At 35.2% G+C, this 12,569-nt stretch overlaps 1 protein-coding gene across 1 annotated transcript in view; it reads right to left on the bottom strand.

Annotated features, from left to right (window-relative positions):
- Window positions 1-1,844: 1,844 nt before the first annotated feature.
- The window catches only part of CPA6 (carboxypeptidase A6), a 105,652-nt gene continuing 94,927 nt past the window's right edge, over window positions 1,845-12,569 (bottom strand). Inside the window, exons 7-9 of the mRNA XM_031946535.1 lie at window positions 12,136-12,338; window positions 6,259-6,343; window positions 1,845-3,527 (exon numbers count right to left, since the gene is read on the bottom strand). Coding sequence (XP_031802395.1) covers window positions 3,340-3,527; window positions 6,259-6,343; window positions 12,136-12,338 — 476 coding nt within the window. The 3' untranslated portion in view covers window positions 1,845-3,339. The remainder of the gene's footprint in view (window positions 3,528-6,258; window positions 6,344-12,135; window positions 12,339-12,569) is intronic.

Genomic DNA, 12,569 nt, shown 5'->3' with positions numbered 1-12,569 from the left:
ATTGTACAGTCAGACCATTGGAGCTAAGATCATTAAAAAAACAAAGACAAAACAAGACACGAAAAAGAGGAGGAAAAAGAAGAAATAATATTGAGAAAAAAGTATGGCATACAATTGAAGCAGTTTCATTTTGAACTATTTAAGCAAGAAATATAAAAATCAAAAGTGAGAAATGGACAATAGAAACCACATTGATACGGTGACAAATATTTTCATCCATAAGATTAGCTAATGTCATTCATTTCAACAAGAAGAACAAAAGAACTCAGAAAATGCTTTTATCAGGAAACATTTTAGTTGCCAAAAAAAAGTGATAGTTGTCAAAACTGCTTGTAGGATTTCCTGAAGAAGAATGATGGATGATTGTGAGAAATGTTTCCTCATAAGCACAGAGGAGCTTAGAGGAAGGCAAAAACAGTTTTTTTTAATAAATATAGACAAAATGTCCAACTAAGTAAAGCCATTTCAAGAGCATTTAAGGAGGAAAATAAAAGAATAATTTCAAATAGAATAAAAATGGAAAATATTATTAAAAAATCATTATATTATTAAGAACAGTAGAACCAGGGCAGCTAGGTAGCGCGGTAGATAGAGCACTAGCCCTGAAGTCAGGAAGACCTGAGTTCAAATTTGGTCTAAGACACTTAATACTTCCTGGCTGTGTGACCCTGGGCAAGTCACTTAACCCCACTTGCCTCAGCAAAAAAAAAAAAAAAAAAAAAAAAAAAAAGAACAATGGAGCCATCACATTTGCAACTTAAGATCATAGTCTTGGATATGGTTATAGAGTGGAGACAGAAATCACATCAATAAAAATAAAGACAGAAAAAGCAACTCTATTGGATCAAGAACGTATATGTGTATATGTGTGTGTATGTGTGTGTATAAATATATGTGTGTGTGTGTATACACAGTGTATATATATATATATATATATATATATATATATGCATGTATGTATATGCTTCTGATGGAAAATATAGAAAGTATTTACTTGGAAGACTGTGACTCCTTTAGAGAGGGGAGAGGCAGGAAACTGCGGGTGAATTGAGAAGGTACTAAATATCAAAATCCAACCAACCAAAATCAACCAACATGGTGATAAAATTTCAGATGATCAGCTTATCCTGGGGTGGGGCATGATATTCCCTGGAGTGAAGCTATGCATAATTGCTGATGGAAAATGGAATGGTAGATAGAGTAGACTTCGAGTGAGAATGATTTAGGTTCACATTCTCCCTGTGGCACAAATTATATGACGATGGAGAAACTGCCAAACTCTCAGCCATGGGCAGCTCAGTAAGGCTATAAGTTATGGACAGATTATTATCTCTGTCCATGGAAGTTCTTGCACTGATGAAATCATAGGTCTTTTTTCTAATATAGTCCTTTAGAAAGGTGTCACAATGTTCCTCCAGAATCAAATTCAAAAGTAAGTTGCATTCAAGAAAGGTAAGTTCTATTTTGCTCAGAAGGAAAGATTTCCAGAAATGAAACGTTGCACAAACTTGATTTAATGGAATACCACTGCAATATCCAATGAATAGAAATTCTGTGCCATATATATATATATTGTTGTTGTTTAGTCTTTTTTCAGTTATTTCTGACTCTTTGTGATCCCACTTGGGATTTTCTTGGCAAACACTGGAGTAGTTTGTCACTTCCTTCTCTAGCTCATTTTATAGTTGGGGAAACTGAGGCAAACAGGGTTAAGTGAGTTGTCCAGACACTAGTAAATCATTAAGGACAGATTTGAACTCAAGAAATAAAGCTTTTTGACTCCAGACTGAGTCAATACTGGAGTAGTTTGTCACTTCCTTCTCCAGCTCATTTTATAGATGGGGAAACTGAGGCCAACAGGGTTAAGTGAGTTGTCCAAACACTAGTAAATGATTAGGGACAGATTTGAACTCAAGAAATAAAGCTTCTTGACTCCAGGCATCCACTATACCAATATGTAGGCAGTCCACTGTGGACTATGAAGTTAATTCTTTAGTCATACTTGTGGTCCTCATCATCTTACTCATCCTCTGTGTCTTTGTATTTAAGATTATTTTCTGTGTCTCCACAGACAGATGACATGATAATTCCTTCATTTTGCTCTTTTGGATATCTTATATCTGATGTGCAAAAAACTAGAGCAATATAAATACTGGATGATTATGAAAGAATAAACAACATTTTTAAAGCAGTTGCTATGTTGTAGACACTGTGCTAAGCACTGGGGATAAAAAATACAAAAGCAAAACAGAACCTCCCTCTCCCCATTCTCAAGGAATCTAAATTCTAATTAGGGGAGGCAATATTGTGTTTTGGAGAAATGACTAGGAAAGGGTGTTTTGAAAGTTATAGTAATGGTGTATGGAACAATAGGGCAGTCAGTTAACAATAGTGGAATGGCTAAATAAATTATGGTATATTAATGAAAGAAATATTCTAATTAAGACCGATAATGATAAGAAATATAAAGAAATTTGGAAAGAGCTTTATGAAGTAACATAAAGCAAAAAAACAGTCAAGAGAATAGTGTATATTCTAGGCTATATGTATGAAACAAAAGTGAATAAGAATGAATAAAAAAGGAATATTCATAGGGACTAAGAGGGAGTAACTTTTTGCATTGAAATGAATTGATACAGGTATCAATAATTGCTAAACAGATTTAGGTGCATGGACATTCAATGTTAAATGTTTAGTAAAACTTTTAATTTAAAAATAAAAATGAATTATAGTTGGTCCCAGTCCTTTACAGGTCAGTTTCAGGTCAGAAGTTTACATTCTTCTGTAAACTGGCTGTTTCCCAAGACTGGGGAAGCTGAGTTACACTTAAAAAAAAAACCCAGTAGTAAATGATTAAAAACATAGCTGAACAGGTAGCATTGGTCTCAAATGGGAGTACAAGATTTATTAAAGATTAATTATTGCTAAATATGTTACGAGCTGCCTTGAAACTAAGAGAAGACAAGATGAGCTTTCTTTTTTTTCTCCTTTATAAAATCTGGCCTCAGAGATAATGTTTTCTTTTAAAGTAAACTGGATGACAATGTGGCTCCTAATTGAGGATCTGATATTAGGGCCAAATTCTTAGCTTATTTCCCATTTCAGGGGAGCTGAGAAACTTGATAAACAACTTTTAAAATTAATGAACAGATATATTTTCATGGGAATTCATGTTAAGCAGGGTATGTGTCTATTTTAAAACAAGCAAACAAATAAACAACAAAACCACCAGTCAATTGCAAACAGTTTTGAAAAAGCAAAGCAAGGCCCTTGCTGAGAATAGTCCTGACAAGGGTGATGTGTTCGCTCTCACTGAGATCTGGCCCTTAGTGACATCTCTCAATGACACTTCTTTAGCAGATGCATTGTGATATTCTTCACTGCCAGCATTGTCTCTGTACATGTTGGCTTGATTAGAGACTCTGGGAGCAAAAATCCGAAATGCCCAGTGTCACGCAGTTCGAATGCAAATGCATAGGGTATTCCATTTTTGTAAGCCCAATCCATTGAGCTGCCAGAGCTCACATCTAGAAGAAAAAAAAAATGATTAGTATGGTTCATGCTCTTCTTATGGAAGAACCTGGAAAATTTTCAAAATGATGTATATCCCTGTTTTTTAAGCAAGTAATGAATCCTGACAATCTTGTTTTCATGAGAAAAATCAAGTTCCTTGTTCTCAAGAGGGAGTAGTCAGCTAATTTTTAGACTGAAACCTATATAACTCTTACTTGAAGTAATACTTCTATTCATATTAAAAAAAAACCCAAAGATTTTATTGATGCTTTTTTAAAAAGCACCAGTGAATGGAATGCTGGATTTAGAGTTAAGAAGACTGGCTTGATGTTCAAAGCCCATTTCAGAGACACTAGCTGTGTGACACTGGCCAAGTCACTTAAATTCTCTTGGCTTAGTTCCTCACATATAAAATGAGGAATTTAGGCTAGCTGCTAGATAATCTCCAATATCCCTTCCAATTCTAAATCTATAATCTATGTCCTTAGTCCCAACTCCTGAACGCCAATCTTTTCTTGGAACAAAGAAATATAGTGAAACGAGAACAGAAAAAATGAAAAACCCAAACTTTTTTGGGTCTGACATCATTTACCTCATTTTGGACATATAGGTTACCACCTCTCTGCTAAATGGCACTTCCCATGTATTTTTATACTGTGTAAAAAATAAAATTTTGCATTTTTATACAAAATCATCCAACTTTTTAGGGGGCATCCAGTTTTGAGATAGGAATGCCACCATTTTGTGAGGCAGATGATTAAATGACTGCTGCTTTTCAGCAATTCTATTTTAGCTAATGGTGAGGCTAGGCTGCCAAACTCTGTAGATCAGAGGCTTACTGGGGCTACAGAAAGTAGCCAGAGAACTGAAGTTACATCCTTGTGCTGCTCTGACAATAGATTTCCCTTTTTCACCCCAAGAGGCAGTGAGGTACAGTGAGAAGGGCTAGAAAGCCAAAGGCTGTATCACTTTCCCACCTGTGGGCCCTCATACAAGATACTTTGGCCCTCTGGTCAAATAATGGGTTTGGACTTGATAACTTCAGAAGTCCCTGTTTGTTCTAAATCTGTGATCCTATGAGCCCCATGAATGCTATATGAATATTAGCTATTATTAAATATTAATTGGGAATATAATCTCTCTCTGTCTCTCTCTTTCTCTCTCTTTCTTTCTCTCCATCCCTTCCCTCCTTCCCCTTTCAGGCAATCAGGATTAAGTGACTTGCCCAGGGTCACATAGCTAGTAAGTGTTCTAAACTAGATTTGAACTCAGATCTTCCTGATTCCATCCACTGCACAACCTACCTGCCTCAGGAAGGTATTCTTTATATAAAATTTTCCTTTTAAAGATTTGTAGTGATAGAAAGCTGGGGTAGGGGTAGGGAATATATCTTTAGGATGACCACTATTCAAACATTCCCAGTTTCTCAACCAGGATAAATGTTTGAAAAATGGGAAAGTGGGAAAAAGGGAAGTGAAACTTAGTACAGGAAGAATATGCTGAAGAGATCTAATTACCTGAGTTGTTAATACTCATTCCCTTTTCCTCAGATTACCACATATAGATTTATCTGTATAAATGCCTTATCTTCTTATAGTATAAGCTTCTGGAAGTTGGAAACCATTCTATTTTTTCCCCTGTTTTGTTTTTATCTTTGCATTCTTGTACCCTTGAATGTTTCATGTGTATCTGATTGGATCATACTCAAGGGAAGTCAATTATATTTTTTGTTGTTCAGTATTTTCAGGCATGTCCAACTCTTAATGATTCCATTTGGGATTTTCTTGGTAAAACCACTAAGTAATTTGCCATTTCCTTCTCCAGCTCATTTTACAGATGAAGAAACTGAGGCAAACAGGGTTAATGGATTTACCCAGGATCACCCAGCTACTGTCTCGGGTCACATTTGAACTCAGGTCTCCTGACCCAGCACTTTTTCCACTGTATCACTTGCTGCCCTCAGTCACATTATTCAAAGTCAATCAGTGTGGACCACCTCCCCCTATCTCTCTCACATACACAGACACACATATATGGATATATATGTGTGTGTGTGTGTGTGTGTGTGTGTGTACATACCTTTGATGCTTTCCAAGAGAGATTTCTGAATTAGATTTTTGATGCATTTTAGAGTCATAAAAGACAAGTATTTTGAAGCTGACTAGGGATCACCTAGTCCAAGAAGAATAGGCTGAGACTTAAAGGGATTAAGTGACTTACTCAATGTCAAACAGATGATTAGAGTAAGACTATAAATCCAGTATTGTTATCATCACGTTATACCACATCCAACCTTTTCTTATTTTAAGAAAATTCACCACATAGAATAAAATTTCTTTTGCTGCAGCAGCTATTGGGATATAGAATTTCATAAGAATGATGGGAAATGGGTGAAAATAAAAGGGATATTTTCTTAAATGCTGGGATATTTACTCAGTGAGCTTCTCCTTGAAGGTTTTAGGGCTGTTCAGAACTTTACAAGCTCAGTTGAATGCTTTCTGTAGTTATAAGGTTTTTGTTCCCTTTCCATTCATACCTGCATACAATATGTTCTGCTTTGAAGCTCTTTAAACTGTTAAGGGAAATTTTTGTCAGAATAATACAAAACTCATTAGATATAGACCTTTTTCTCCCTCCTTAGCTAATTTAGCAGCTTCAAAACTCACTTAAAGGGACATGTAATTCTTTTCTAAGAACAAGTCAGTTAAAAGAACCAATCCCAGGATATTCTCACATGATACTTACACAATGTGCTTGATGCAGGTCCATGTCTATAGCGAACCCCATATGCTGAATGAATAGCAATAACAGCATTATAAGCTGCAGATTCCTATGTGTGGAAGAACATTAGAATTTCACATTACTAACCTCATTAATCTTTAGATATACTGACACACTTTTGATTCATACTTTATTACTAATACAGAATATAGTATGATGATATCAAAGTTTGAAATATTATAAAAGCAACAAGTTTTGCCAACAAATGTTTTAAAATTCCTTATTATTTCAATTGTCACAGCTAAGCATGCACAAAATCCTTGTTGCATAGGAGTTAAATTCCTAGACCTCAGTTAGAAAAATATTTTTGAGTGACCTAGTAAATCTAGGTCATACTGGTACATGCATATAGAACTGATTTCTCTTTATTAAGGGAGAAAAATATAAAGACTTCCTCTAAAGACCCATGCTAAATCAGCAAGAGAATCAGGGTAGGAAAAATATCTCTATAAATTACAAATGGATTGACAAGACTCTCTAGGAATAAGGGACAGATATTTTCTTTCTTTCTTTTTTTCTTTTTTTCTTTCCTTCCTTCCTTCCTTCCTTCCTTCCTTCCTTCCTTCCTTCCTTCCTTCCTTCCTTCCTTCCTTCCTTCCTTCCTTTCTTCCTTTTTAGACCTATGAAAATGACATCATTGATGTAGGGAACTCTTGGTATTGGAACTCCCCATACAGATGAGCAATTCCTCTGTAATTTCTCATTTAGAAAGAGCTTCCTGAGGCTATGTATCAGAAGTAGGACTTGAACCTTGAAATTTTAAGATTTCCCAACTATATCCCACCATGTCCCAGGGAGTCCACAGTCCATATGGACTCTGAAACATAAAGCAGAACTATACCTTTAAGTATATCTAAGGAAGAATGAAACATTTAAATGACAAACAAGACTGTGTTTTAGCGAGTGACAAGTAATGATCTGCTGCTACAGGTGATGAAATCAGTGTGTGTGTGTGTGTGTGTGTGTGTGTGTGTGTGTGTATGAGCTCATTTCAGAATTCCCTACTCCAGCCCCCACAAAATGTACTCGGGATAATCTTCTTCCACTTCCCCGCCAACAGTCTTGTGTGAACTACAAGTTACGTGTTTTTCTGCAAATTCACCATCTATACTAGTGGTAGTATCAAAAATAAATCACAGAAATGCTAAAAGCTGGAAAAAAGTAGCAGTTACTAAAAGATCCTAACTGTTTGTAATTCATCATTTAAAGTATTGTAAAACATATGGTTTCAACACAGAGTTTAATGGAGGTGTTATATGTCAAGTTGGAGGAAAAGAGGTATATTGATACCAGTGCACAACCCTCTAGTTTCAAATCACCATTGAATAATTTAATACTTAAATCGAAGAGTCATTGGCAACATGGTATTATTTGCTGGATTGGACTAAAGTGTTTCTGTCTTCAGTTTAAGTAGATTAATAATTGCCCACTAGGAGCAATGCATTGTTGTGAGTATTGTAATTTGAAATAAGACATAGTATACTTGTCATTAAAGAACATGCAATATGGTAGGAGAAATAAAATAAATATGCAAGTTAAGTATAAGGTGTCTTTAATATGACAGGCAAAGAGTTCAAACAATAGTGTGAGAGATCAGAGATATAGAGAGATCATTCATACCAGAGGAATCAGGCAAGATTTTATTAAAGCTGGGCTATATGAGCTATGTTTTAAAGGGAAGGAAAGGATTTTAATATGTGGAAAATTGTGTGTATCTGTGTGTGTGTGTATGTGTGTGATATCACTGGAAAATAATGTGTTTACAGACAAAGAGGAGGGAAAAGGACTGAAAAGAATGGGGAGCCATAAATAAACAAGCATTTATTAAGCAATTATTATGTGCCAGGCATTGTGTTAAGTGCTAGGAATTACAAAAAAGTCAGTAAAGCATTTGTTCTTAAGGAACTTACATTTTAGTAGTAGAGATATAAATAATTAGGCACATACAAGATATATACAGAGTATATGGAAGATAATCTTAAAGGGAAAGGCTTGAACCTGGGGAGAATGGGAAAGTCTGCTAAAGATGAGATTTGAGCTGTCTGGAAAGAAGGCAATGTAATTAAGAGTTGGAGATGAGAAGAAGTGCATTCCAAGCATGGAGGAGATCCAATGGAAATGCATAGAGTTGGGAGATAGAGTATTGTGTTCAAAGAATGGCAAATAGGTCCCTGGAAATGGATTTTAAAAGTATGAAAGAAACAGTCTGGTTTAATTAGAACACTGAGTACTCAGAGGGAGGATAGTGTCATAAAGGAAGGGGAGGGAAACAAGCATTTATTAAGTTCCTATTTTGTGCCAAGTACTGTGCTTAATGTTTTGAAAATATTTTTCCATTGGATCAGGATGGAAAGGTAGGTTAGAATAAATTAAATTGGAGTGTAGTTGTCTGGGATGAGAAATCTGTATTATATTAGATAAGGTATGAGGAAAGGCACCAGAGATTTCTGAGTAGATAAGATTGTGTGGTCAGATCTGTGCACATTAAAAAGATTACTTTGGCTATAACATGAAGGATGGAGAGAATGCAAAGAGCATTGGATTTAGTGGATTGAAGCTGCATTCAAATTCTGGCTCTGCTATTTACCACCTATATGATCATTTCAGGTAATTTATCTCTTGGGTCTCAGTTTCCAAATTTGTTAAATGATAGGTTTCAACCATATGATCCTTTCAAGTTCTAAGATTTATGAGTCTATGACTATAGGATAGACCTGGAAGTAAGGAAAATAGTTGAGGATATGCATTAGCCCAAGAATAGTTAACAAGGACCTGAATATTAGTTGTGCAGGTAAAAGAAAGAAAAGAATGTAAAAAAAGAAATTGCAGAGTTAAGGTTGATGTGTCTTGCTAACTGATTGGATTTGAGTGTGGGTAATGTGTTCTTGTTTTTCTCTCTCCCCTCTCCATCCACACTTTATAAACCTCCTAAACTGATCTTCCTAAAACACAGATCTGAGAGGGTCACTTCCTTATACAATTATTTCCAGAGAATTAACTCCTTTAGGAAAATAATTCAAAGTTTGGCATTTTTACATTTAAATATCTCCACAATATAACTTCCTTCTTCCTTTCCTTTCTCTACTTTTAAAAATGAAGTTTCCATAGACAAAGGAGAACAACATTGTACGTGAAACTAGGAACCTCTGTCAGGTACAGCTTGTTTTAAAAGTATATACTAAATTTAACAAGGTAGCAAAAATATTTGTATCCCTTTCTGACCAATAAAACAATATGTTTTATGGATGCTCCTTTCTATTTTCTTTTTCTATCTCTATTACTTCCCATTAACTCCTTCCCTCCTGCCCCCAAGCTTCCATCTACCTATCCAGTCATGTATATTCTGTTCTCAATATAATTTTCTCGCTTTTTTCTTCAAGCTTTTATATATTTTCTGCCTAGACTGTATCTCCTTTTTACTTCTGCCTTAAACAACTTCTCACTTATTTCAAAGGACAACTTAGCTTCTTCTTCCTACTTGAGACCTTTCCTGAATTCCTCACCTGTCCATATGCTTTCCCTCTTGAAAATATTTTGCATTATTTTTGCTTATTTTGGATTTTTCTATGTACAAGCGCTATCTTTCTAGGAGAACTCAAGTTCCTCAAAGGCAGAACTCTTGTCCTTGTTGCCAAAAATAGTGCCTGGCACATGGTGGGTGCTTAATGAATGTGTCAAATAAAATTGAAAGGGAAAGCCCAAGGATAACTCCCCGAACTTGAGCCTTACTCATGGAGAGAATAGTGGTGACATTAAGCCAGAGAAGGAAATTGGAAGAGAGGAAGATGTTTGTGTGTATGTGAGAAATATAAACACAATTTTGACTTGAAATTGATGTGATAGAAAGGCATGATTAATGAATATAGATATATAAATCTCTGGGCCACTTTTCAGCAGTTAGCCAGTTACAATAGTTACAAACATCGGGGCTTATTATATTCTTCAGGCTCTGCCCACACTCCTTAAACTACCATTACCAACGGCTAACTTCAGAAACATAGAAATTAAGTGATTTGTGCAGCACCACACCTTATTGTGTCAAATATGGGGTTTGCACCCAGCCATGCTTTCTTTATAGTTTGGAATTAAGGATCTAAATATAGTTTTCTCAAGATAGCTATGAACAAATTAAATCCCTAAACAATTAAAAATCATTAACCCGAATCTATCTTGTCTTAATTGAACACCAGAGACTACTATCTCCAAGGTGGATGAGTAGTGGAAAATTGCTTAATAAGACACTGAAGGATGAATGAAGGAAACAAAGGCATGGCATAGATGTGTGAACAATATTAGAAGTAGGAAAAAATGAACTTGTAGGATCAGAGCTCTGGCTAGAACTGAAAGGGACCTTAGTTATCATCTAGTCTAGGTATTTTTTAGCTTATTCCTGCTTTGGACCCATTAGGCAGTCTGAGGAAGCCAGTGGATCCCTTTTCTGAATACTGTTTTTAAACGCAGAAAACAAAATACACAGGATTAGAAAGGGAAACTAAAGATTTTTGAAAGTCAAAATATAATTCCCTTTCTCCCCCCCTCCCAATCTATCTATGAAAATCCAGGGCGGGGAGTTAGTTTTCAGACTCCATGTTAAGAACTCTTAATCTATGTCTAACCCATTCATTTTTATAAAAATGACTCAAGGGAAACTGAAAACAAAGGTGGTTAAATGACTTGCCCAAGATCAAATAAGTATTCTTTTAATTTTTTATTTATTTAATTTTATTTTTAAAGTATTCTTTTTAGAGATGTAATTTGAACCATGGTTTGTTAACGCCAGAGCCAATATTCTTTTCACTACAGTAAAATGAAAATAAACACAGTAGTGTAGACTTTTGGAGATAAGAAGCTGGACTCTTCAGAAGGAGATTTGAAGGATATGTATAGAGAGTTTACTTTCCATGAGGACAAATGATGATATCCAAAAGGACAAAATCCCTTCTAATAACCATTGTAGAGCCATTGGAATGAGGAACCCTGAATCTTGGCCAAGGTTAAATATAATAGAACAAAATGTCTAAGGGATTAGTACTTTATAAAGATAAAAGTCCACTTGGGCATTTGCTAATAGTTAATAGCAAATGTTAATAGTTAAAGTACAAAGACTATTTTTATTTGGAGACTTTTCTAATTAAGACAATGCAATGGAGTCTTACTAAAACAGCATCCTTGGGATCCATAGCTTAGAGGTAAGATTGATTGATAGGAAATTCCTTTTGATACTTGAGTGACTAAGTCCCTTTCATTGGGGCACAAAAGAGACATGACAAGGACATTCAGAAAGAAGATTATGGGGAAGGTTGCAAGTGAGTCTATCTTCCTAGTATTAAAAATGTGCATATAAAATGGACCTATTTTATACTGAATTTGTCTCCATTGCTAGCAACAGTAGCGGATCTTATACCATGAGTATATATTTTAAAAGTTCTAATTTAAAAAATTCAAATTACTTCTATGTATAGGAGTTTCATTTTTATATGGGCAAGTTTTTGGATAGATATATCCAGGGATTTGGTAGCATTTACTGAGTAATTAAATCTTATTAATTATAATTTACTTTTAATTAATTACAATTGCATTATAATACAGTTACAATTATTTACCCAATAAAATTAATTACCCTCCTGGATTTGTGACAGAGGTTACAAAACTAATCAAATCCAGGCTGACCTTTTTCTCAAACTTGTGATAAGAATGCAAATAGGTAAAGCATATGATTATGGCTAAAATCTATATTAAAATCAGAAAAAGAGCTACAAAGGCCACGTTACCCATTGCAGAATGAATACACAAAAAACCAGACACACACACATATATATTCACACGAAGTTAGGTACTTACAACACAGCTGAAATTGGGAATTTTTGCATATTTATAAGAGTAGGGGTAGAGCAACATCTGTGCATAAGCATGGAAGGAGAGGTAGGCTCTGATGTGCTTCCTGCGTTTTCGGAGAAAGTGAGCTACAGCCTTCACCTCTGGCTCAGATTCAGGAAAAGGCCCACAGTATGTATCGTCACAAGGGTGAAAGGAAGCCCCTTCATCTACAAGTTGGGGGAAAAAACACACACACAACAAAGGGGGCAGGGCACAGAGAAACAAAACTTATCATTTCTGTGGCACTATTTTTTGTTTTCAGAAACAGTTATCACAAAGCAATTCATCCAAGTTTTCAACTCTCAGAAAATTAACAAAGGACAGAATTTAATTCCCCATGTGTAATGCTGTGGTAATCCTAATAGTGACTAGCTACTAGTAGATTTTGATTCAATATG

The sequence above is a fragment of the Sarcophilus harrisii genome, chromosome 1 (assembly GCF_902635505.1).
Source record: "Sarcophilus harrisii chromosome 1, mSarHar1.11, whole genome shotgun sequence".
NCBI classification, from domain to species: Eukaryota; Metazoa; Chordata; class Mammalia; order Dasyuromorphia; family Dasyuridae; genus Sarcophilus; species Sarcophilus harrisii.
This window is presented reverse-complemented; position numbering and strand designations above follow the sequence as displayed.